General features: G+C 42.6%; 1 protein-coding gene across 5 annotated transcripts in view; it reads left to right on the plus strand.

The window, feature by feature from the left end:
• Positions 1-27,739, plus strand: part of LOC111874816 (fibroblast growth factor 17) — a 392,936-nt gene that overhangs the window by 306,724 nt on the left and 58,473 nt on the right. The window contains exon 1 of one of the 5 annotated variants that reach the window (XM_023870628.2): positions 20,246-20,539. The exons of the other annotated variants lie outside the window; for them this stretch is intronic. Coding sequence (XP_023726396.1) covers positions 20,484-20,539 — 56 coding nt within the window. The 5' untranslated portion in view covers positions 20,246-20,483. Of the gene's footprint in view, positions 1-20,245; positions 20,540-27,739 lie in introns of those variants that run through there. 5 annotated transcript variants of the gene reach the window in all.

A 27,739-nucleotide genomic window follows, 5' to 3' on the forward strand; every position in this document is an offset into this window, starting at 1 on the left:
TTCTTTGACAATGCTAACAAGCAATATATGATGTTACATTTAGAGATAAGCTAACTGTGTCCTGCTAAAGTAAATATTCTTTTAACCATAATCTTCTATACGAAATTATCGAATAATTATTGTCATGTGTATGATTATAGACGGGGTTTTCTATTTGTAATTGGATTAATTGACCGCTTTCTGATCGTAACTACAAGTAACTATAGCGCTATCAATAATTCACGCACTCTGTAGCTCACTACAGTACATAGTAAGCCCACTGTTTGTTTTCACTAGTCGTTTCCTGGTAACTGAACCTAACAGTATATCTTCTGCTTACGTTCTAACTGGCTGGCGAATGTCTCACAACTGACTAAACTGAGTCTGAGTCTTATGTTACTACCGACTGTCAGTCGGCCAGTATGTCTTGGAATAAAGCACCCATGGGCTTACGACCAGATATTTATTACGGTCAGACAGTTGCGGGTTTGTTAATATGGGCGTCTCTCTCTGACGAGAGGGCGGGTCTGTTGTTTACAATTGCTGGTGTCCTTGCCAGCACAGTCATTCTCGAGTCCGAGTGTCGTGGTTATCGTGACCATATTTTACTGTCTCAGACTCGAGACTTCCCTTTTCGTCGCCTCCTGCGACTGGCAGGGCTACGGTGGAGGTATTCGACCCCGCCTCCACACGGGATTCGCTCACTGACTAAATCCTAGACTTGTCTCTTTTGTGGCACCTCGGCACAGACCGCGTAGAAAACACCGTTCCTCATTGTAGTTTAATCGTTGTCATGGGAACATGTTTATTTGCGAAGCCGTTACTCAGGAACGGCTGCCGTATATTCGCTTATTCAAGTGGTCGTTGCCCAGCAGCGGGCGTTTATAGAGTCATTACTTAGCAACGGGTCTACATGCTACGATATTGTCTCAGATAGCCATTACGTTATTTGAGTCCTTAAACACCTAAACAGGCCCAATCCTTACCAAAGGAATGACTAATGAGAACAGTTGTAGTTGAAGCTAAAAAGGTAAAGCTATCCCTGTAACAGGTTGAGGAGTCCCATAGAGTTGTGAGACGTCGAGGCTCCCACATTTTCTAGACATTAAACTCATAGATGGCGGTGAGTCAACCTTTCACCCCTGTCGTCCTTTACCTCCAGGAAAAATTCCTGGTGAACATTTCTGTTGGATGCTGAATTGACCCAAAGGCCACAGTGCGACTGGAGGATTAGGTAAATTTAAAAAATCCACCTCATCGGGATTGAACCCGCGACATTCCGGCTTGTAGCATAGTGCCTCAACCAACTACACTACAACATAATCTTCAGACAACAACAAAAAACAAGGCGACTGTTCCATTTTCTGTCTTAATAGCCACATATAGAAAATTTAATTCTGTAGTAATATCCCCCCCCCAAAGATCATGCAGCGGACGCATAATAAGTAAATAATATTTGTCCATGTGTTACATATTCGGTACTGTTAATGTTATTAGTATTGTACTGTTGCTGGGTAATGACCCGTACACACGCAGCGGTGGAACGCGTCACGTAACAATAGAAGAAGTGTTGCAAGCGGCGTTCTCTGTGGTTCCGCTCCGAGGCTATATGACTCGACCTACCGAGTTCAGTTCAGTTAGTGAATGCAATGCAGTTGATTGCAGTGGAGTGAAATGAGCTGGTTGGTGTGCCGTTAAGGACTGTTGCAGTTCATTCGTTATGAGCCGTTGCTATTAGACGCTTGTAGCTGTGGTAAGTGGATATTTCGGGAACCCAGAGTAAGGGGAACGTTCGCCGTTGGAAGCCGCTACCAGTAAACTGCTAGTGGAGACTGTAACACACTGAGAACACTGATCTGTGTGCGATAGTGATGTGTGAAGTGTAGTAAAGATTTGCATAAGTGTGCAGTCCAGTTACCAATCCAAACCCCGTCTATAGTCACTCAAAATCGTGAAAGTATTTAGTATACTTTCCTTATTATGTAAAAAAATAAAAGTAAGCTTATGCAATCATCACAAAATCTGTGTGTCTGTGTCTGTGTATCCCTGTGTGGCGGAACCAGTTTTTATGAAACTTGGTATGTATATCGTGTCATCTGAGCCTGCATGCATGCTTCGTAAATTCTTGCCATCACACTGTGTGTATGTGTATCCTGTCGTTGCTAGGCAACGACATTCCACCTGTTTCTCCACACTCGTCATCTATAGTTAGGTGCTAGTACAATTGGCCAGTTAGTGACCGCAGCATCAAGTGGACTCAGTCTCAGCCAAGTCCAAGAGACTAAAAAGGAAAGCTGCTTTCGAGGAAACCAGTACGATACCAATCCTGTTTGCATGATCGGAAACAGAGTTTCGCAAACTTTCTCAGCAACTGCTCTTTCTGCAGAAACGTTTGGTCCTCCTAACATTGTAACATTAAAGTCTGTAGGTCTAGTTTCTCTTACAAATATTTTTCTTGAGGGGACTGTAGCAGTCGGGTGTTCGAGACTAATGCTTCCTAGCGGGCCCAACCAGGAGGAAATCTGTCTTCTCGTACAAATGATGACGGAAATAGATCCAAATACCGAAATATTGTGTTTCAAGCACTGAAGATATTGAGCAGTATCCAAAATAATACTTACGATTATTGTTACACATCATTGTCAGGGACAGTTAGACTTAGAAGTGAAAAAAAGAAATATTTGTCTGTTGTTAGTCTGAGTAACTTTGCAGCAGTGAATATGTGTTCTAACGCGACGAAACTGGCTACTGGCCTGCAGTTTTCTCCTTTTTTGTTGTTGAAGAGAATACATAATTTGATTAGTATTTTATTGTAATAATTTAAGAAAATATTATTGAAAAATGACTGCCTCTGTGGTCTAGCGGTCAGCGTTCCTGGCTGCAGATCCAGAGGTGCCGGGTTCGATTCCCTACGCTACCAGATTTTCTGAGAAGTAGTTGGTTTGCACCGGGGTCCACTCAGTCTCGTGAGGATAATTTAGGAGCTATTTCAAGGAAATAGCGGCTCCGGGCTAGAAAACCGAAATTAACGGCCGTTGGGATCCGTTATGCTGACCACGTAACACCCGCTATCCGCTAAAGTTGGCAGTAACTTCGCCGACAAGCGGTGGTAGCTCGGTCGGTATAGTTCGCTTGCGGACTACAGGCCACGGTGTAATTATTTAAAACTTATAAAAATTAATATATAGCTAATATTTTATAACAAATTTACGCACGTAACATCCATTCAGAAGGCTAGGTACTGTGTCGTGTGAATCGTGATGGGATAGATTTCGCCTTAAACATAAATGAACAGGACAGGAAGCGATTTCAGTCTCTGTCAGAGAAATGTCCTTTTAGAGACTTGTATGAACGAGGCCAATCTTAAAAATATGCAGAACGCGTTTTAATTATCAGTCTACACGATTTCTATAGGCAGTAAATGGACATTAGTGCCGGTACGGTAGGTTTATTTTATCCTTTCTGTTCCAAATTCAACCCTGTTTTACTACAAATAACACCCACATGCATATCGCCGTGGTATGAAATGTCGAGAACATGGAATCACCGTGCCAGTTCGGCAACTTCTCCGTCATTGTCGTGTAACGGGACAGTATGGTGGTTGCGTGCAGGCTGTAATGTTGCTAAATCTGGCAGCTTGGCATGAGTACCACGCCATGAATGCACCGAACCAACTGAAGTGTGTACACTCGATTATGTTATAACTGTACCGAGCTGGTGAAGAGGTTCTACGCTCCTACGGCGCCTTACGAAATCCTGTCAGTCAGTTTCAGTCCTTTACTTCAGTTACCGACAACTCGATTCACAGCAAACCCAGTATTAATAATGTGTAATATTTTGTAATAATTTCTTAACAGTGTCATTCGGTATGGAGTCTAGAAATGGTACCAAAACATTTGAGTGTCCAGAAATATGAAACTTACGTTAGGGCTGTTAGCGACAGCAAGTCACTGCGATATTCACATCTGTTTCGTATTCAGAAATCACGGATTCGAATTTTCTCTCGGGGACCCGTTATTTATGTTCTCTGTCTACGTAAATTTTAGAGTAGTATTTTCAAATAGGCCACGACCGATTCCGATCGCATCTCTTTTGGAATATCATTGTTGCTCAACATTGTACCTACAGTGCTGTGACATGACGCCCGAAAACTGGAATAATGAAGTCAGAATAGATGTTCATTGCTAGGCAATGATTCCGTAAAAGAGCCCCACAGCAACGAATACGCAAGTATTTTTTTTATTGCTAGTGGGGGTGAGACTAAGTCCCGTATACTGCGGCCACTTCTGGCCTATTGTACCAGCCCCAGATGATAGGTGAGGGTGATTGTGGAGCAATTGGTGGAATGAAGATTGGTAGGGGAAACCGAAGTACTCGGAGAAAACCTGCCCCAGCGCCACTTTGTCCACCACAAATCCCACTTACCCAAACCCGGGATCGAACCCGGACCGCCGCGGTGGGAAGCCAGCGACTAACCGCTTGAGCATACTTATCTCAGTTCACTCGTCGTAAGTTACGAGTATTTCACGGTACTGTTAGTGTCGAGAAAGTACAGTGGCGCATTCGGCGTATTCCAGGTTGATATTTACATTTGAGTAGCATTTCAGGTCAACGAGACTCGAAGGAATTCAGTCGTACCCAGAGCTTGGAGACCAACCGACCTCCTTGGGCCGCGCCATAGCTCAAGCGGTTAGTTGCTGGCTTCCCACCGCGACGGCCCGTGTTCGATCCCGGGGTCTGGTCAAGTGGGATTTGTGGTGGACAAAGTGGCGCTGGGCCAGGTTTTCTCCGAGTACTTCGGTTTCCCTGGCAATCTTCATTCCACCAATTGCTCCACAATCACCCTCACCTATCATCTGAGGCTGGTACAATAGGCCAGAAGTGGCCGCAGTACAAGGGACTTAGTCACACCCCCACTAGATACTAAAAAAAAAAAGAGCTCCTTTGTGTTCTGCCCCATTTATCTCCTCGTCAACATTGCCTGTCTATGGCTCTACAGTCCGTTTTTTTTCAGTTACTTAATCCTATACACAGTCAGTGTGACTCCTTGGACGGGTGATCAGCCTGTCGTAAAGCCGCAACCTACATGCAGAACAACACATACTGAATAAACGCACAGAAACATCTATGCCTTGAGTGGGATTCGAATCCACGATCCCAGCTTTCGAGCGAGCGAATACTGTCCATGCCTTAGACCGCGCAGCCACTGTGATCGGTTCATCACCGTTGGCTGGGTTGAAAATAACAGAGAAAGTGGCATAGAAATGTATATAGACAATCAAGAAATGAGGTCATGCATTGTCAAAATTTCAACAGCTGTAATTATGTTGAGTTATGTAGCCTTGGTATAAAATATAATTAAACACATTTTGATCCATAAATTTAGAAAATCACAGGACCAATGCCTTCATTGTTTCCCGTTAAACAGTTGCTAAGATATATCGCTCTTTCAATTTTTATATTGCCCTTGACTTAAAGAAAAGGTCCAGCGGCCTTTGCACAGGGTATTTCCTGAGTACCTGGTGTCTATTCCTCTGACCAAGGACCTCCTGTGTTGCCTAAGTCATCATACAAGCTCGTAGTTTGGCTTCAGTTTATACAGGGTGATTCAGAAAGATGGACACAATTTCAATTGGCTATATTTCCTGAATTATATGTTGCATTTGAATTCTGTAAATTACACTTGATTATACATACATGGAAGTTTATAGATGTTCAATGTGCCCCCNACTTTGTAACATCCTCTTTCAAATGTACTTTACAGAATTCAAATGCAACATACAGTTAAGGAAATATAGTCAATTGAAATTGTGTCCATCTTTCTGAATCACTCTGTATTTTGAGCCAAACCATATTTCATACCACAAATTTCTTTAACGCAGTCTTGAATATTAGCCACCCATGATATCTGCATTTTTATCATGAAGTTTCCCAGTCATGGTTTTATACAGATAATCAGTTAAAAGAAATATTGTCCATGTGCTTAAGCACCTCAACATGGCGACGTATGGTGAAATGGTCTTATCTTGGACACTAGAGAAAATTGAATTTTCAGCTTGACGCTCTGGCCACTCTAACTCCTAGGAAATTGCCCCCTTTGCACGAGGTCTCCGAGTCGATCTTTGCATGGCGAAGAGGAAAATTATTCTTCGGGATTCTAACTCCAATCGTACCTTTATTGAATGAGCTACACCCGGAAAACTAAAAATCATGTATTTCTTTCTTACTTACATCATTTATGTTTTGCATTCCTCTGTTGCTTAATTGACGCAAGTAAAGATGTTGGTCTAGAAGTAAACACAGAGAAAACTAAGTATATGTTGGTGTCTCGTCACCAAAATGCAGGGCAAAATCATAACATAACGATAGGAAACAGATGTTTTGAAAATGTGGCACAGTTCAAATACTTCGGAACGACGATAACAAATCAAAACCTGATTCAGAAGGAAACTAAGAGGAGATTGAACTCAGGTAATGCTTGCTACCCTTCAGTTCTTCAGTCCAGAACCTTTTGTCTTCTCGTCTGCTGTCCAAAAACATAAAAATTAGAATATACAAAACTATAATTATGCCTGTGGTTCTGTATGGGTGTGAAACTTGGTCTCTGACATTAAGGGAGGAACATAGACTGAGGTATTTGAGAATAGGGTGTTGAGGAGAATATTTGGACCGAAGAGGAATGAAGTGACAGGAGGTTGGGGAAAACTGCATAATGAGGAGCTTCATAACTTGTACTCTTCTCCAAGTATAAATAGAATGATCAAGTTAAGGAGGGTGAGGTGGTCAGGGCATGTAACACGAATGGGGGAGACGAGGAACGCATATAGGATATTGGTGGGAAAGCCAGAAGGAAGGAGACAACTGGGAAGACCAAGGCGTAGGTCGGTTGACAATATTAAAATGGATCTTACAGAGATAGGATGGGTAAGTGTGGATTGGATTGATCTGGCTCAGGATAGGGACCAGTGGCGGGCTCTTGTGAACACGGTAATGAACCTTCGGGTTCCATAAAATTCTGGGAAATTCTTGAGTAGCTGCAGATTTTGCTTTTCCTCAAGAAGGGTTCAGCACCATAAGTAAGTAAGTAAGTAAGTAAGTAAGTCCTTTGTTGCTTCGCTTCTTTTAGTCCAAACGTTTTGTCTGTCTCATCATTCTAAACGAGATATCGTGGTCAATACTCAAACCGCCTGTAATATTGGGGACATTTAATCTGACTTCTCCTCCAGGTTTAGGGTTCAACGCAAGGCTGAACATCTTGCTCTGCAAATAAAAGAAATATGCAAAATCCGAAGAACTGAAACCCCGATGTGCTCTAGCAGAATCTTCTAAGGACCGCTGTGGCTCAAAAGGTACTGGTTTGCCAGTGATGATGAATTTAATTTCTGGGTTGAGATAGGAGCCGATCACAGTGACCATTAACCGTCTTCGCCTGCTGGAACACTGGGTCATGGGTTCAAATCCCACTCGAGGCATGAATGTGTGATTGTGTTTGTTCTTTGCGTTGTTCTCTTGTAGGTAACAGCCTTGTAATGGGCTGTTCCCCCTTCCAAGAAGCCCTACCGACTGTGTATAAGTTTACGAAACTAAAAAAAACCAGCCAAGTTCCGAAGGGCTATAGAGCCATACAAAGTTTACCGAATGTTAGTTCAATCTACGAGGGAATGGTATTATACTTTTTTTTTTAATCAATGTGCTCGTAATTTCATTTAGAGGAATATTTTTTACTGACATTCCCAAATTAAGAACCTTGTCTGATTATGAACTGGATGTCCGATGTTCGATTCCTGACTGGAACTAAATTATTCTGTTTTGTCATCGCAACCAGACCGGCTGTAAAATTATCACGGTTTCCTCCCACATATTTATCTATTAATTCTAGTCTTACAAGTGTCAATACAAGCAGCAAAGTTGTACTTCTCTGAAACCTAACATGCGTGCCACCGATCGCAGATGCGTTCAATATGCGTTTCTTCCAATGAAACAAGACCTGGCAGCACAGAGGACGCATGAAACAGAATAAAGGAACCCGGCTGGTAAATTATACCAGTTGGTCTATAGTAACGCATAGCCTGCTTGGCTGGACCACACATACTGCAGAACAAGACAGCTGCCGAGAGATCCCTTGACACGCCCTGGCGCTCCCGAATGACGTGTACTGGGCACGAAGCATGTCTCGTGCTTTGACAAAATGTCCTGCCATGAGGTCCCAGTGCATCTGATTTGAATCCTGACGACCACCGCGTATGCACGAAGTGCTGCTGTACTGTATGAGAACTTTAACGATATATTCTGCTAAACACTACGCCGTTAAATGAGTACGGAACGAGAAGATGAGGTTTAGTGTGTTTCTCTCGGCACTCTCTTCACGCTCCCGTTGTTATTACAGGAGGAATGATGGGTCCTAGAGCCGATGTTAACTTAGGACGAAGCACAAGATGCCTGTTCTAGGATAAAATAAAATTTCTGATCTAAATTCATTACTCAGTATATACGTGTACATTACAAACACTGAAATATTTTTGTTTAAGTTTAATCATTGGTTTTATTTTAATTATTTACGAATTCCATATTCAGCTATCTAGAGCAGGGATGTCTCAGTCGGTATAGTGACGGACTACTGGCTTGGACGGCCGGGGTTTGATTCCCGGCAGTGTTCAGATTATCTCTTCTTCACAACGTTCAAACCGGCTCCTCAGCTATCCTCACGAGGCTGAGTGGACCCCGTTCCAGGACCCACCCGTGACCTCTGGATCTGTAGCCAGGGACTCTGACCACTAGACCACAGAGACAATCAAATAAAGTTAAAGAAAAATACAGAGATAAAAGACGTAAAAAGGAAGAACGGTAGTTATGTCTAGAAATAATTTTACTGTTAGATACTGAAGAGCTTCCTTGCGGGAGTAGAATTAGCGTATTGTAAGATCATATTTCTCGGCTTTGCGAGGCGACATCCCGGGAATACCAGACGGCATATCTTTCTCTGGTATTGCACACAAAGCTGAAGGCCTCCACCCGTTAAACACAACAGAGCTAGACGGGAGAATCCAGACGAATGGAACATGTATCAAAGCTTCTTAAGCTCCATGGCACATTCATAAATATAACGCGTATGCTTGAGGATTATGACAGGCTTCAAATCGCATTCCACACACTTTCCTCTTACAGCCAGAGAAGTACGTGCGCAGTGCGCGAGGTACATTGCAGTGTTTCTCAACCGGTGGGACTCGCCCCACTGATAGGATTTGATGGTTGGTTGGATGGGATATGTGGTCTCAAAAGTAATAATTAATTCAGTTACACGAATATTTATACGCATTTTCTCTCTGCTGTGAAATGTTTCCTGTAATATTTCATTCATTCATTCGTCAATGGCTCTACACCTGGTAACGAATCTTGGCAATGAAGATTCTTCCGCTTCCGTTGCCCGCTGGTTAACACGCCACAGCTGAACTATCAACTGAACTCCTGCACTAACTGCTGTAGCGTCGATTGTCTTCAAAAGTTGACGTACTAGTCTAATCCTGCATAGATTATACAGGATCGTTCTAAATTATTGTTGGGGTTTCAGTGGTCTATAATTTTGAAACAGGAAAACAAAGTAAAACTCTTACAGAACATGAAAGTGTAGCTCAAGAAGTTGTATTACTTGTAGAATCAGTACTGAAGAATTCTAAACAACTTCAGCATGCGCGCCTTTCGTGGCACGTAAGATGGCCAGGCGGTATCCAATTTCTCTCCAAGTGTTCTCAAGCATTTGCTTTGTAACGGTTTTGATCGCAGCAACAGTATTACCAGTGTCTTGAAATTGCTTTAACGAACCTCTGAAGCTGGAACTTTTCCATATTAAGTTATATAACGACGTTGCCTTTTGACAACGGACTTTGTTGCGAAAGGGTGCGCAAATTGCTTTCTCTTGAACAGTCACCATTTTGAAGTATGACGCCATATTTTCTCCCAGACATCAATATGGCGAGCACCTCATTGCCAAATAATACTTATTGACGTACGCTTTCATATTCCGTAAGCAGTCTTATTTTATTTCTTTCGGTTTGAAAATTATAGACCACGAAAATCCCGACAATAATTTAGACTCAACTTGTATCCAGGATTATTGTGACTCTTTAAGGAAGTGCTAGGATTAAAAGCCTTTCATTGTGATAACTGTATTGCTGATTTTGTTTATACCATAATTTTAATGCTTTTCTTGAAAATGTATTTGTAACTTGTACTGGGAAGAAGATATTTCTCTGTGTTTGTTTTGCCGGCATATCTGCAGCGCTTCTGTTTGGTCTGTACCAATTTGTTGCTCCAAGCAGCCACCAATACCTGCTCACTCTAGCGCTTGGAGACTGCAGGCATCGGAGGGAGGCCAAGTTCCCGAGCTTGCGACCTCTCTATATTCATGTGACCTTTGACATCTTAAAGCTGCCATTAAATTGGCAATACTTTAGTGGTTACGCGCTGTGAATGAATGATAGAAAGCAGTGGAGGGGCAGAAAAATTATATTGTAACTATTTCAATAGAACAAGTACATAAGTACACACTGTACATTTTGTTGCAGTGTTGTGTGACAGATTATTGAGAAGAATGGTGCTAAGAATTGTGAGTGATGTCACAAGGGGCAGATTGTAATGCCTAGCTATTTCTGTACTTACTTACTGGGCAGCGTCGTAGCTGAACCGGTTAGTCGCTGGCTTCTCACCGCGGCGGCCCGGGTTCGATCCCGGGTCTGGTCAAGTGGTATTTGTGGTGGAAAAAGTGGCACTGGGGCAGGTTTTCTCCGAGTACTTCGGTTTCCCCTGCCAATCATCATTCCACCAATTGCTCCACAATCACCCTCACCTATCATCTGGGGCTGGTACAATAGGCCAGAAGTGGCCTCAGTACAAGGGACTTAGACCGAATTTACAATATTGCTCGAAATGAGATGTTCCATGTTCAGTGCACAACTCAGCGCTGTGATGCCGTTCTGCAGACTGACTGGCAGGTTTGAATCTGAACATTCCCGTTAATACGAGAGAATGTTTTAGGTTAACTTTTGGGGCCATTCAGTACACTGCACAATGATCTCCTTATTCCATTGCTGCTCACAATGGCTATGATTCAACTATATGACCACAAGACTTTGTCCTCAAATGTCACCATTACTGACGTCATAAACCTGTCTGACCCACTGCTTTCATTAATTACGCCAAAGAACCGAACATTTTTCTCTCAGTGCGCGGGGACGGCAGAGACTAATAGCATTTAAGAACAGTTAGCGCAGTACTCGGACATAATGGAAATTCTTCCCAGGGAATTTAATCGAGCAGGAGAGCGTAGCGGTAACCCTCAGTGCGTGTATTCGGAAGTATCTGGTTCGAATTTTACCTGGACTACCCGGAATCTTGAGAGATGTTTCGTAGGTTCTGTTAGCTGTTGTATAAAAATGCAATGACAGCGTACTGAAATAGGCCATGGTCATCTCCTTTGAAATTCTTATCTGCTCACCATTCGTGATGATCCTCCGTTCTCATTTGACGCTATATAACCTTTGTAAATTTGTCCCCGTGCTTAACTAAATAAGCACTAAGCCATGAAGACGTAAAGGGGAGTGGATGTATAGATCCACATTTTCTTGACCTCGGCACTAGTTGGAGATGAGTAGTCAGCTACACGCCCCGGCAGCTTTACCCACGGTGCGCATTGCATAGGAGGCTGGGTGGATCCCAGAGCTAGTCTGGACGACGTGGAGAAAGAAATATCTTGACCATACCGGGACTTGAAATCCGACGTCTGTCGTGCAGCTCGTAGCCAGTCGCTGTACCGACTGCGCTATCCCGGCTCGTACATATTTTTGTAACCGGATAAATTGAAATGAGTACGAGTACTAGTTAAAACATGTCTTGAACAGTTTCACATTTTTACCCTTTATAGTAACTTCTTGTTAGAGGGTTAAATGGAGAAATTTGATAAGAACGGGACATGTAGCACTCACAGGAAGGAAAAACTAGGCCAAATATGGATGAACTTTGTGACGATTTGGTGTACCTTTGGGGTCTGTTTGATTGGGCCCAACTACTGGAGGAGTCAACACAGCTGGTAACAAACGCTGCAACTGAATACGCTCCTGAGCGAGTTTCACCCGTCTCCCGTCCTTAACAGCCAGCGTCCCTAAGACCCATTTAAAATTATCCTTTCACATCCTTTTAAAATTTCTCCCCTCACTCCTCCGAAGCTGCTTATTTTTCTTCGTTTCCAGCATCCTAGGCATATGCACAACCCCTTAACTTACAATCCTTATAATACTGACATTAAGAGAGGAACATAGACTGAAGGTATTTGAGATCAGAGTGCCGAGGAGGATGTTTGGACCAACGAGGGCTCAAATAGTAGGAGGTTGGAGATAATTGCATAATGAGGAGCTTTATAATATGTGCGCTTCGCCAAATGTAATTAGAATGCTCAAGTCAAGGAGGGAGATGGACAGGGTGTATAGCACGCATGCGATAGAAGAGGAATGTATGTGAGGTTTCGGTGGGAAAGTCAGAAGAGACGACGTAGGTGGGATTATGATATTAAGAAGGATCTTAAGAAATAGGTTGTGGTGGTACGAGGTCTGACAATAAAGTTCGCGAACTCGCCGACGTGTGTTTGCCGTGACAGCAGTGGACAGGAACCTAAGCGTGGTTTCATGACTGGACACACAGTCAACAAAGTGTACTATCTAGACCAGGCATGTCAAACTCAACTTGTACAGAGGGCCACCTCAGCCCTATAAATAATAGTCTAGGGCGGCACTTCAAAATAGAAATATACATTAGATTTTGGTACAAGGAAATTTAATTATATTTATTATTTAGGAATAATTTCAATATAATTATCTAAAGTCACATATCTTATAGTTTTAAAAAGCAAGAGAATGCCATTTTTGACAAGTATCAAACAGCTTTTCAATATGTAAAAAGAGAGATTACACAAGAAATTATGTTAGAAATAGCAAAACATTGAATTTCCTGCAGCCTGCTAATTTATGTCTGCGTGAGACTTCTTGTCTTCTGGTCTGTTGGAAAATTGTCTTTACAAAAAATATTTCTACTAAAATTTTAATATTGATTTTATTATCAATTAGCTCTAAAAGTTGAGGGGCCGCACTTTGTGGCTATGGGGGCCGCATGTTTGACACGGCTGATCTAGCCGTACTGAGAAGGCTGCATGAAAAGTTAGACGGAAACTACCTGAGCTCTTTGCCAACAACTCATGGATCTTGCATCACGACAATGCACCTGCTCACACGACACTGTCTGTGAGGGAGTTTTTAACAAGAAAACAGCTAATTGTGCTGGAAAACCCTCCCTATTCACCGGATCTAGCCCCAGTTACTTTTTTCTGTTCCCAAATATAAAGGAAATGTTGAAAGAAAGGCATTTTGATGATACTGATGACATCAGGAGTAATGCAACGGCAGCTCTGAAGGCCATTCCATAAAACCAGTTCCAGAATTGTTTTGAAGGGTGGACTAGGCGCTGGCATCGTAGCATAGGTTCCAAAGGGGCGTACTTTGAAGATGACCGCAATGGTATTCAGCAATGAGGTATGTAGAACTTCTACCGCGTTGAATTCGCGAACTTTATTGTCAGACCACGTATGGTTCAGAGTTGCGTACTCTTGTGAACAGGATAATGAAACTTCGTTTAGGCGGGAAGGTTCATGTTACCTGATCAAGATAACTGTGCAGGTGATGAAGCGAAGGTATGGTTATAGCGGGGGCCGTTGAGGGAGGGAGGGAAGTCCAGCCAAAATCACTGGCCACGGAGTTAAGAAATTGAAGGGAGAGAGGAGGGGCAAACCAGTAGTTCACATTTTATCCGCGTCCACAGTTAGCTCTGGCTCATAATATCAGATTAGGAACTTCTAATGAAGTACCCTTCTTCATTGAGTTAGAAACGTGGGAGACAGCGAGGGTAGCCAATTTTAAGGCACTGAACAGCATTTTGAATAAGATAATTTAAGAGATAAAGTTGCCCTGCTGCTTAACTAATTAGGCATTACGCCATGAAGGCGTATGGTGGTAGATGTATAAAAACAAACTCCGTGGCCTGTAATCCGCAAGCGAACTATACCGACCGAGCGACCGCCGCTTGTCAGCGAAGTTAGTGTCAACTTTAGCGGATAGAGGGTGTCGCGTGGTCAGCGCAACGGATCCACACGGCTGTTAATCTCGGTTTTCTAGACCGGAGTCGCTATTTCCTTGAAATAGTTCCTCAGTTATTCTCAAGAGGCTGAGTGGACCCCGTTCCAGACCCACTATTTCTCAGATAATCTGGTAGCGCCGGGAATCGAACCCGGGACCTCTGGATCTGTAGCCTAGAACTCTGACCACTAGACCACAAAGACGGTCGGAGTAGATGTAATCCACATTTTCTTGACCTCGGCACTAACTGGAGGCGAGTGGTCAGCTTCATTCCCCGGCCGCTTTACTCTCGAGGAAAGAGCCCCCAGTACCCATTGTATAGGAGGTTTGACAGACCCCAAAGTCGGTCTGGACGACGTGGAGAAGAGAAAATTCATGACCCTACCAAGACTCGAACTCCGACCCCTCGGTAGTCGCTATACTGACTGCGCTACGGGCTGGATCATTTTGAATGGAGTACCTAGGAAAACTACGAGACTCAGTAAGACGGGATTCAAATAGTGTACCTCCTGAATTTAAGTCCGACGTGTCAGTACTGTGGCAGCCAAGTCTTTCCGTGACGTTTCATTATGAAATGTGTTTTTTGGAACACCCTTTCAAGCAAAGTAAATTTGTCGCTATCCACACGTTACTTAGAAAGATTTATAGTGCGTGAGGTGCGTAAGTTCTGATATCTTACTGCCGGCTCTACAGAGCTAATGCTCCTGCCCTGCTGCTGGTAAATTTAAACTCCTGTCCTCTGACATAAGATGGCGGCAGTCCGTGTTTGTGGGTGGTTAGCTTTAAAATCTTGTCAGTGTCATGTGATTAGGTCTAGCGGTATGTCGGGTATGTTAAGTAGACTGGAGTGGTACGGGGAGGGGAAAAACAGACTTAAAGAGGAAAAGAACTTTCACAAATGCCTTTAATATTCAACATTCATACGACGGGTTCTTTATTCAACAAAAGCTTTTATTATTTTTGCTTTTATGTCAAATGAATATGAAATATTTTCTGTGTAAATATAGTTTTACATATACTAAGGAATCTATGCAGATCTGTCGAATATGTATATATATATATTTTTTTTTGACGAATATGACCATTGCTAGGCAAAGGTTCGGTAAGTACCTCCTGAAAACCGGAACAGTTAAGCCAGAGCGGACGTCGATTGCTAAGCAACGTTTTGGTAATCACGTTCCCGCTGCAACGAATAGCATCAAACGAGTACATTTGCTAAGGAACGGTTCAGTAAACACGTTTCCCTGGCACCAGAGAGAATGACAACTAACTGATCGAGGTGGTGGTCTCAGTTCAGTTCTCCCGACGTTATAAAAGGGAGGACACGTGAAAACGTTCAGCAGAGTTAGAGCAGAATTCGTTCAGAAGAGATTCTTCGTTCGTCATTCGCCACAGTGGAAGAGAAGACACTCGCAGTCCAGCAAGGAATTGAGCGAGTCTAAGACAGTCATCGATTGTGAGCTGTTATAATTGGATGTAATTGTAACAGAAGGCGTCATTAAATCCAATACAGTACCCGCTATTATTAGTCACGGAACCCCTTATATATGACAATACGATGAAGGATAAGATGATGCATGCACGATGAACGAATTGTTAGTCGGGAGAACCTCAAGGCATGAGCCAAGATAAATGAACTGGTTTGAATTGTATGATTTGAAATTTCGACAGCGATGGTTATGAAGTGTTCTATCTTATGAAAAATAACGTTGAAAGTCTACACACTTTTCGGATGAATGTTTCGCCTTGATTTTCAGGTTTGGAAAGTATTCCGAGCAAGAAACTGGCATGGAGCAGGCAGCCTGTAGAGCTGGCTTACTCTTGAACCCTGAAGATGGAGGCGACATATTCCTCAGAAACGTCGATTAATTTTCAGTGGACTGTAGGGCGTTAAATCCAGAAGATGTAACCCAGAATTAAATTGGTTCCAGATGAAGTTCAACAATCGGCTTCTGTGAGGGCGGATGTGAAGCCTACGTTACATTAGCTGCGAGTTAATCAAATAATTTTGTCGGTTTTATATTTGGAAGATACATTGGAATGACTGAGGACAACCACTAAGAAACTCAGCGAATATGGACGGCTGAGAATCGAACTGAGGGCTATTCGATATTCAAATCAGACGCCTACTTCTTTGTCCAGCCTTATCTTCTCTGTCCATCCGTTGGTTGGTTTTTAATGAATGAAAAGAGACCACTGGGAAGACCAAGGCATAGGTGGGTGGACAATATTAAAATGGATTTTAGAGAGATAGGATGGTATGGATTGGATTGATCTGGCTCAGGATAGGGACCAATTGAGTGCTTTTGTGAACACGGTAATGAACCTTCGGGTTCCATAAAATGCTGGGGAAATTCTTGAGTACCTGCAGAATTGGCGGCTCTTACAGAAGGGCTCAACTTTATGAGTAGGAAAGTAATTACATTAATATAGATGTACTTTTCTTCATGTCACAGTGGAGCCTGAGTAGCGCAGGCGGGAAGGCGACTAGGCTACAGCCTGGGTGACAGAGGAATCGGACTTCGATTCCCGGGAGGACAAGAGATTATTTTTCACCATGACGTTCAAACAAACTGTCGGGCCCACACAGTTTCCTTTGTAATGGATACCAGTTTCATTTTCTCCGGGGCTAAAGCGGCAAGCGCGTGAAGCTGACCATCTCCCTCTAGTGCCTGCTCTAAAATGATGAAGCTATACCTGCATCCCCCTTACGTCCTGCTTAATACCTTAAGCACAAAGATTACTCTGCCTTAACAGTGGCAGGAAACGCGTGCTTGTGAATGTCGCTAGTTCCGTTTATAAAATAAAAATACCGTGTAAAGATGCGTGGTCGCTTTAGCCGTTCTGTATGCTTAGGTCTGGTAATATTTGCTGAAGGAGGGGATGATGAATCAGAGAATGGATGGAAGGAAAGACATTCTTTTTGTTGTTCGCTTCGTAGCATGATTTCGTCTTTACACTCGTTCTTCTTCTTCTTCCAAGGTCTCCCTCGCTCTCGGCGTCCTTTTGTATTGAAGTGCTGGATCTGTTTCGCTGTTACTTCTTCATTGTATCCAGTGGTTTATCCAGTTTTGTCTGTGTTTATTTTGTTTTGTAGTGATTCTATTTTCAGTTCGTTCCTAATATCTTCTTACACCAAAATCCTCCAAACGTTCCAATCGAAAACACTACGAAGAATCACAGGCGCACCATGGTACGTAACAAACAGAACTATCCACAACGACCTCAACATACCCTTCATCACGGAAGAGATCAGAAAGCATGCCACCAGACACCGTACTCGGATAACAGGACACGAGAACCCGCTAATCGTAGAATTAACGAAACCGCACCCAGCAGCAAGACGACTGAGGACAACCTGGCCAGAAGACCTATATAACTAAAAGNGCCACGTGTGTCCTCCGGCAATTTTTGTCTCGAGCCCCCCAGCTACTTCCACGACTAACAAATAGTTTCTTCTGTCTCACTCCTGGAGCTGAGCCCTTCTTGAGGAGCCCCCAGTTGCTCAACTACTCATGAACTTCCCAGCATTTTATGGAACCCGAAGGTTCGTTATCGTGTTCACAAGAGCCCTCCACTGTTGTTGGAAAATATTTCCGTCTTGAGACGAATTCTCTTCGTATCTTGTGTAAAATGGTTGACTGTGCTTACGCGGGTGTTGTGGGCGTGTGCTGCACGGCCGGGACCCGTCATCTTCATTTCGTGAGAAAAACAAGTACGGACCGCAAGAAACAGATGGAACGAGAAGTGTTCTCCAGCTGTAGAAGGACGCCCAGTGAGCGTGTGCCCATTCAGTAAGCCGATGTGAGGATAATCACATTTTCCTCGCTTTTTGTTTTAAATTGTGAATTTACAGCAAGCTTCTTTACGGGGTTTTACATGAAAAAGTCACGTGTTTCGACTTATGTGGATACAAAACATTTCATTAACTTGTAAATTACGCAAACTTGTTTCTTAAAAACAGCTGGTCTAGTCTAGTGCAGCCTTAAGCTGTTCGTTATTATTTCATCTTCTCCGGTTGTCTTCTATTTATATTCCTTGCTTTAATTGTCAAAAATTGACTTCTATGATAAAGACAAAGTTGTCCCTGTATATTACTGATTAAACAATACACCATTTAGACGAGTGGGGGAGTGGAAGTATAGCTCCACAATTATTAACCTATGCGCTAGATGGAGATGAATGATCAGCTTCACGCTCCGGCCGCTTTACCCCCAGGGAAACAATCCGTGCTACCCATTGTATAGGAGATTCTGTGGGCTCCAGAGCCGGTCTTCATGTTATGGTGAAAAGAGGGATTTCTTACCCCTGCCGGGAATCGAATCCCAACTATTGAGCCCGTAGCCCGTCGCTATACCGATTGAGGTATCCCGGCTTCGTGGTAAATGACAAAAACAAAATGGAATAGAGAGGGAAGGAAAAGAATAACTCAAGAAGGGAAGGAAAGCAGAACAAATACGAAAATTGAAAGAAGAGCAGAGAAGAAAAGAAATAAGTGATGGTAGGAATAAACAAACTCCTGAACAACTCTGTGACGTGACGTTAAATCACGTAGTCTTGTGCCAGATTTCTACGTCATCACACAAGCCTACTTGCTGTTCGACCCTCTTTTGACTAACTGAATATTGTTCACATCACTACAAACATTTCTGTGAGTTATACTTTAATACTATCCTACACTCCACAGCTGTACGGCCAAGTGCTTACCTAGTAAGGATAACAGCTTGATTGAAGTCAGCAGGTCTCGTGTCGGCCGGCCCACTGCCCCGTCCCCGGCAGACGGCGGCACTGCAACAGGCGACGGGTTTATCACAAGTATGCATTAAAATAACAAGAAAAGGAGACAGAAAAATAATTATAACATCTCGATGCGTTGAGAGTTGGGACAGAACACTGTTGCCACATTTAATATCGTATGTAAGTCAGTTCGCTCTCATCAACTACGCGATATTCACGTCCGAACGAAAATTACCGCACAGCATTTGTTGTCACAACTGGCGCCAACCTTTCTAAAGATGTGAAGTTAGTGGCCTTATTTATTTGTTTGTTGCTACATGTGTGTGTTTGTTTGTGCAGAACTTGCTTCCTTTGGAATTCAGATTATTTCATGATGCAGTGTGTCTACATAGATCATCATAACCTGCCCACAAGAAAGGAGTAAGACTAAAGGTTACGGAAGAGTGTGACCATGGTATGGCTGAGAAAATCGCTAACATCTTAGACTGGACATTCCCTTGGTCAAGCTTCGGAACTGCCAAATACAAGTCTAAGAATCCTGTCTTTATACAGAAATTCTCAGTCGAGTTTGGAACTGGGGTCACCTATAATACATTTTACATATATGGGCTGGGAGAACGTGAAACTAACTTCAAGTGGCTAATGTTAGGATCCCGTGGCCGGTTTCTGCGATGGCGTAATGACCAACAGGAACGTTCCTCATCAGGTGGATATCACGTTCTGAAGGAACGCTGTGCCATGGAGTGTCTTACGTCGTCTGACAATAAAGTTCGCGAACTCACGCGGTAAACGTTTGCTCATTGCTGAGTACCATTGTGGTCGCCTTCAAAGTGGTCACCTTGGGAGCCTAGGCACTGGTTTTGTGGAATGGCCATCAGAGCTGCCGTCATATTACTCCTGATGTCATCAATGTCATCAAAATGCCTTCGTTTCAAGATTTCCTTTATCTTCTGGAACAGAAGAAAGCCATTGGGTGCTATAGCCGGTGAATAGTGAGGGTGGTCCAGCATAATCACGTGTTTACTAGCTTAAAACTCCATCACAGACAGTGCCATGTGAGCAGATGCACTGTCATGATGCAAGACACTAAAACACACACCACTCAGAAAGAAACTGACATACATCAACAACAACACAGCTGTGAAATGCTGATATGCCAATGTCATCAAACCATACTGAGGTTTCTGTTTACTGCTGCCACGGCAAGGACAAGGTGGCGAGTTCGCGAACTTTATTGTCAGGCTTCGTATTACGTAACAACGGCTAATCTGCGTGATGGTGTGGACTGCGCTGGAGTGAAGATGTCAGTGCTGACAAGTGCTTCGCGTCCTGTCGCAAGCGAGACCAAGTCTTGAGCGGTCGCCCACTCAACACCAAGCCAGTCTTTTTTTTTTTTTAATTTAAAATTGAAATTGAATGGATCGATAGTGAAAATCAGGTTGGTGTGAAATAAAAAGAGAAAGAGGAGGGTGCTTTGGATGCATTCCGTGTTGGAATTTGTTCATCTTGACCCTAACAAGCAGTGAAAAGTTTGTGGCGTGTGTATCAACAGTGAACAATGTACTCTAACACTCTAAGTACATCGAAAAATGGATGGTTTATTCAAGGCGGTTAGTGCATCGAAGGACAAATTTTTCAGAAGGAGACAGGTGAGTTCCATAAAGTCTTCGAGGCTTGAAGCATTGTTATTTGCTTTCTGGCTTGTCTGAAATGGCGAATAATGTAGGCACAGGTGAAGGTGTGAATATTTAAAAGGACGTGTTTGTTGGAACTGTCTCGTAACTGTCAATCCTTCATTCATATTCCTGTTGCTCCCACTTGGAGCGTAGGGCATCCGTGAAACGCCTCATTTCACTTCAGTTTCTTAATCCTATACCCAGTCGGTATGACTCCTTGCACGGGGGATCAGCCTGACAGAAAGCCGCTACCTACATAGGACAACACAAACACAAAATAAACGCAGACAGACATCCATGCCTAGAATGTATTCGAACCCATGACCCCACTGTCCGAGCGGGCGAAGGAAGTTCCTGCCGTAGACCACGTGGCCACTGTGATTGGCTATAATTGCCATTAGCCGCTTCCTTTTTTTAGTGGTGAATAACTTACATATAATTCGAAACGTTAATATTTCAAGCCATATTATTTGTTGCATTCCTGCAATTCTTTAATAATTACATTAGCCAACTTTTATGGAAGAGTGAATAATTTATACGCGTGCGAGGTTTGGGGTTCTCACAGTTGTGACTACGATGAATGCTACTGGGATATAACGCCATGCAGTCTGGTAGAAATTTAAGCAGACTACATTGTGTTACAACCAAACAGACAGTGCTCTTCGGATCATACGTAATTTGAATCAGCGATTGATTTAGTGATACTTAGAAGGGTTCAGTGTTCCAAGGGATATTGTTTGGAATAGTTTTAAAATTGGATTAGCCATTGTTGTGAAATAGTAAATGATATAAACGCATTGAGGATGTGAATAATTTAAATAAAGTCTGTAGATGGTAGTGTTTCGTGAAATGTTGTTTGAGTTGTTGCCGTGTTTTTGTTAACTGTATAATTTGGGCACATTTGGGGGCTCTAATACAGTGGATATTGATTTCCGCCTTATTTGAAACAGCGAAAAGTGCCAGCAGGCGTGTGTACGTACTTACTTGAAGCAATGAACAGTTCAACCTATTGTTATTGACAGTTCTGATTTTCATTTCGGATCGAATTCGCATCAACAAATATGTTCTCAAGCGTTAAGTCGCCGGCTTCCCGCCGCAGCGACCCGGGTTCGATCCCGGGTCTGGTCAAGTGGGATTTGTGGTGGAAAAACTGGCACTGGGGCGGGTTTTCTCCGAGTACTTCGGTTTCCCCTGCCAAACTTCATTCCACCAAATTCTCCATCATCATAATCACCTGGGGCAGGTACAGTAGGCCAATCAGTGGCCGCCGTGCCGAGTGTACCCAGCTGGACTCCATCCCCCACTAAGAGAATAAAAAAAACGTATATGTTCCATCTTTAAGAGAAAATTAATATCAAAATACAGAGTTGAGCTTGGGGTTAAATTGTGGGAGGATTTTGGCAACGTGTGTTAATAAGAAATTCTAAACCAGCCTCATTTCTAATGTCTTAATTATTTTTAACAGTACTAAAAAACGAACTGATCATTAGTTCATCTACATAATATTTTCTGAAGAAGAAGCATTTAGGCATTTTGCTTCTCACATTTGTCGATGTTACTGTGATTGATAATATATATCAAAAATATTAATTATGACAATGTACAAAACCAATCAAATAATTTTACATATATATTCTTTATACTAAAAATCAAGTCGCCGAGATGGAAAGAAAACTCTCAAGTTTTTATGGAATCAGAAGATTATTACTGTGCTCACAAAATCCTGCCATTAAACCCTATTCTGGGTTCAGTGGCAGATCCCCTTCTGTATTACCGTCCCACCAATGCTTCTATCTCTTCCTTTCGGATTTACCGACATAGGTTTTGCCTCACAATCTTAAATTGCTCTGTGAATAATAAACTTCTGCGTATGCAGTACATGAAATGTCTGACTCGGTCATGCTCGTTAACATACACGCAGAGGAAACACACACAGTGTGGATTCAAAAGGAATGTTTGCACGGAAATTAAAGCAGCTTAAAAATTATCTATAAACATGCATATATTTCGTAAGATCCCGGGATAACACGGGCATTATCTCAAAATGGCTCTCAGGAAAGTCGATGTACTTTGCCTTAAGACAGACTTAAGCTAAGGATAGGCACAGTTAACTCTGAATCTCACCAAAATTATCCTGTTTCAAAGACTGACATTGAGGTTGGAAGCCTTAACTTATGTGACCTATTGTGTCCAGGATTTAATTATTTTTATCTGTATTAAACAGGCGGCATTAGTGAAAGTGTGTAGCAAACATTCCATATTTGTTTAAAAGGTAGGAAAACTGGGAACATGTAGCATAATCCAGTAAGGGATAACAACTCACATGGGTATTTAATACTGTGTGGTATGTTGAATATGGACAAATCGAAAGACGATTCATATTGAAGTTGTAGATCTCTCTGTATCTTAAATTATGTACCAGATTATGAGAAAATATATGAAGTTGTGTGAATTGTACTGTCAACACAACATAAAGAAGGATAAGTTCAAGGTGGAGACAACATAGATCTGTTACTTCTATGTTGTAAGTAGATGTATGATATATGTTTCGACCTTTACTTAGATCATCATCAGGCAAATTTCATAATATATAAACTAAGGTACTTGAATTTAGTTGCCCTAACATGGATCCATATTATGCAGTTTCTGTAGTTGTGGTTATTAGTGAAAACACATTAAAGAATATAAACAATACATATACAAGTAAAAGCGAAGTAAGCTAGTTGTTAAACGTTAAAACTTATATATTAGGGATTATTTATTAATATAGTACGTCCTAAAACACGTATAAAATTTAAAATGCAAGTTATCCTCGTCATGTTAAATGTTTATATTAAGTAATTTCAAATAAATCACGTTAAAGTATGCTACAGTTAAGGCCGGGCCATAGCTCAAGCGGTTAGTCGCTGACTTCCCACGACGACGGCCCGGGTTTGAGCACGGGTCTGGTCAAGTGAGATTTGTGGTGGATAAAGTTGCGCTGTGGCAGGTTTTCTTCGAGTACTTCGGTTTCACTGCGTATATACATTCCACCAAATTCTCCATCATCATAATCACCCGGGCAGGTACAATAGGCCAATCAGTGGCCGACGTGCCGAGTGGACCCAGCTGGACAACACCCCCCACTATGCGAATTAAAGAAAAAATGTTACAAATGTTACAATTGAGCGTAATATTTATGGTTTTGTCTTGGGTGGGGTTCATCTTAGTATCTTCAGCCTTCATAAATTTATAGAAGTTCCATTTGATCTTTACGTAGAGTAGAGGTGTAATTAGATCGATATGGGCCAAAATGAAATTAATCCGACAACTTCTCACATGGATCTTGGATGGTGTTAGGACTGAACTTTGAGAAATAATGTATAAAGGTTTTGGATTTAAGTGGAAAGCGGAGAGCTTCTTTGGGCGGGGCAATGAACCTTTATATTCCATGAAGCATTGAATTTCTCCAACCAGCTGAATTAAAACGATTCTGAAGGCTCTGGTTTGGATAATTAGCCAGATGGATTTCTTACCGCCAAATGAGAAGGTGGGTATGAATGATGAATTGTAAAGGACGATAGGCCGGTCACGGTAGCCGAGCGGTCTAAGGCATGTACTCTCTTCGCTCGCTTGGAAACCGGGATCGTGGGTTCGAATCCCACTCAGGGCATGGATGTTTAGTTTGTGTGTATGCGTTTTTCTGTGTTTGTGTACAGGTAGAGGCCTTGCGACGAGCTGATCACCCGCCCAAGGAGTCCTACAGAATGTGAAAGATCTAGAAAAACCGAAGTAGGGAGAAGTTCATGGAGGAAGGCCTAGGCCCACTGGGACTGTAGTGCCAAGGGGGGGGGGAGAAACGACAGAGGAAAGGATTATGGCCTATATTCAAGGTCGTATCAAAGCATTTTCTAGACCGATTGGATGTAAACGATTCGTACTCACAATAGCTGGTATTCGAGCCGAGATTTGAATTTGAAACATTCCAAACACGAAACTAAGAGTGCTGGAACACTACAGTGCAATGTTCGTTCATGTTTGTAGAGTACCTCCCCCCCATTTCTTCAGATTCCTCTCCAATTAACACACGCTGTATATCGTGGCAGCATCTTCCCCTGCCTGCATAACACTTAACAAAAAAAAGTGTGAGGTTTTACTGCAGAGCTAAACAGAACCATTATGGCTTGGAGCACAGCGCATAACGCCGAAATGCTTAAGATATGTAAGGTTATACTCCAGCTCGTCTTGTGTAATGCAATTGAGATCAAGATAATATCGAGTTACCGTTAAAGAAGCATGTGAGCAAATCCGTTCTAAGTAACACTGAGCTTCCATTTTTCTCCTTGGAAATATGTTCTACTTTTCTTTCAGGTTGCTGTGGCTATAGGCCGCGCTATAACGGAGGCAGTTAGTCGCCGGTTTCCTACCTCGGCGGCCCGGGTTCGAGTTCAGGTCAGGTCATATGGGATTTATGGTGGACAAAATGTCACTGGAGCAGGTTTTCTCCGAGTACGATTTCATAGAGATAGATGCGTGGGATATGTAGCACGCATAGGTGAAATCCGAAGTATGCATACAAGTTTGTTCGGAACGTCTCGTAGTAATAGACTACTTATTCGTACGTGGCAGGACATTAGAGCGCATTGGCGGCTAAACATGTAACACTTACTTTCACATTAAAAGACTCCTCAATTTGACCCCATACTCTATTTATGTTTCACAATAAATAGCAATGATTTCCCACAACTACAGTAAGAGATTAGTCTTCGCAATGGAGACGCAGTATGTTCCCTGTGAGGTAGGAACTGCACTTTTTAATATTATTAAAATAATTTCATTGAAAGCGTTGATGTGTTGACTGGTATTTGTCCATCTATCAATGGTTCTACGGCCTTTGTTCGATCTCGGCCTCTTTTTAAGTTTCTTAATCCGTACACAATCGGTAGGACTTCGTGGAAAGGGGATCAGCCCGTCGCAAGGCCGCTGTCTATACACAAAACAACACAAACATAGAATAAGCGTACAGAGATATCCGTGCCTCGTGTGAGATTCGAACCCACGATCCCGGCATTCGAGTGAGCGAAGAAAGTTCATGCCTTAGACTGCGCGCCAGTGTGATCGGCGTTACATCACGTCACCTGGTCTTATTTCCGTAACATGTTTTGTATCAAATGTACGTTAGAATAGGGTTCAACAGCAGACTTTCGGGGGGGGGGATGCTGAATCTTCTGGTTGCGTAGAAAGCTCACAGTTTCTCAACAAAAGGAGGCCAATGTGTCAGCACCCAAACAAACCGCACCACGCGGTTACCTCATTAAGGCCGCTACGTCATAACTGCTCGGCTTCCAAGTTGACCGCGTACGGCTGTCAGGCGTTCTGAAACCGACGCGCTTGCTTCTGGGAAGTGACGCCGTGTCTCTGAATATGGAGACAGTAAGTTCCTTAAAACGCTGGTGAACATCAGCCAGCATAAGCTCCGCATGTTACCTCGTTCACGCTGGTTTCTTAGCTCATTCTTCTTCCCAGAAGGTGGAGTCTACATGTTCCTCCGAAACTTCAGTTTAGTTTCAGCAGCCTACACCGCGTTATATCCCAGAAGATAGGTGTCTTCATCTGCCAGAATATACGGTGTCGCTTCACATAATGCAATAGTAATAGAAATTTCTAGGTTGGATGTTTATTTTAAATATCTATAAATTTCGCATTCTTATATGCTTTTTACGTTGTAACAATGTTATCTAAACATAAGTTGCATAATATAACAGATTTGATCAACGCGTTTCTAGGCAGCATCTCTGTAAACACGGTCCAACACGCAACAATAGATGGGGCTGTGTTTTCCGTGTCCACGCTGAACAGCGGTGGAACAGGGGGGTTATGCAACCGTTTCTAACCAACGACTCTGTAAACCCACTTCCGCATAAGCGATGGCGTCAACAATAATAGAGACGTTTTCCGTGGGGTCTGTGCAGAGTGCTTATAAGAGAAACGAATGCAGTGACAGAGTTAGTTCAAGGGCAGTTTCGAGCCAGCCGTAAGCTGGAGGAGTGAGTCCAGAAGAATTGTTAGTTCCGAGGCTCCAGAGTAATTGAAGAAGAAATAGGAATAAGACCCCGTAGTGATTTTAAGTGCTAATTTCTGTGTTGAGATCCGTTGCCAGGAGACGACTAGTGAAGACTGGGAATCCTAGTGGTTGTGCAACGGTGATTGCAAAGTGTGCAAATCAGCGATAGCGCTGTATTTAAGCTCGATTGGGAGAATTTGTAACCAAGGTGCTAAGAAATACAATCGTTCGAACTAGAACTCGTTATTTTCGTCACGCGTACCACCCTACACGTGACAGTAATTTTATAAATTCCTTGTCATACAACCAGGAGTTTGCGTTAATAATAACCGGTGTTCCTAACACGTTACACTTGATCCTCAGATACTGCTGATGGAAATCTGTTCATACATGCAAAACTTATATTTGGAAACATTTCATTTTGTATATTGAACTGTGAAGAAAATAATTTAGCCTTCATGCAGCAGACTGTCAATTTGCTCAGTAAACAATAGAATTTATGTTCGTATGTGTGTCATATTTATGCTCTTGGCTCGACCTCACAACAAGAAATTTTGAATTTTTAATAATGAACATCAGCACTAAAGTGGGTTACAAATTAGGAAGGAATGCATTAAGAGAATATACTTGTTTCCTAGGTTATTTAATTACACTAATTTTAACGACAAAGAACGTGTAGTGTGGAATGGCGTGAGAAAGAATTAAGGCCGAATTTATAAGGCTTGGAAAGTGGCAGCCGTCACCTATTTCAGTTCTTGTCCCTACAGTCTTCTAAGAAGATAGAGAAGCTATGTAAGGGCTTGTAACTCAACTGAGATTTGAACTAGGTACGTCTCGAATACAGCCTTGAAGATTTACCACTGCAATTACCTATACATCATACTTGGTTTGGTGTGTATGTACTTCGGACTGAAGACGCCTTTTGGCTTTCAAACAAACAGAAACAGACTACGTGGTTTTAGTCCGGAAGCGAACTATACCGACCGAGCGACCGCCGCTTGTCGGCGAAGTTAATGCCAACTTTAGCGGATAGAGGGTTGCGTGGTCAGCGCAACGAATCCCCTTAGGCGGTGCAACACAAATCTAAAAATATTCTGAATATTCTAATATCTTGCGTTTTGCAAAGTGCA

Source organism: Cryptotermes secundus, unplaced genomic scaffold, assembly GCF_002891405.2.
Source record: "Cryptotermes secundus unplaced genomic scaffold, Csec_1.0 scaffold27, whole genome shotgun sequence".
Classification (NCBI taxonomy): Eukaryota; Metazoa; Arthropoda; class Insecta; order Blattodea; family Kalotermitidae; genus Cryptotermes; species Cryptotermes secundus.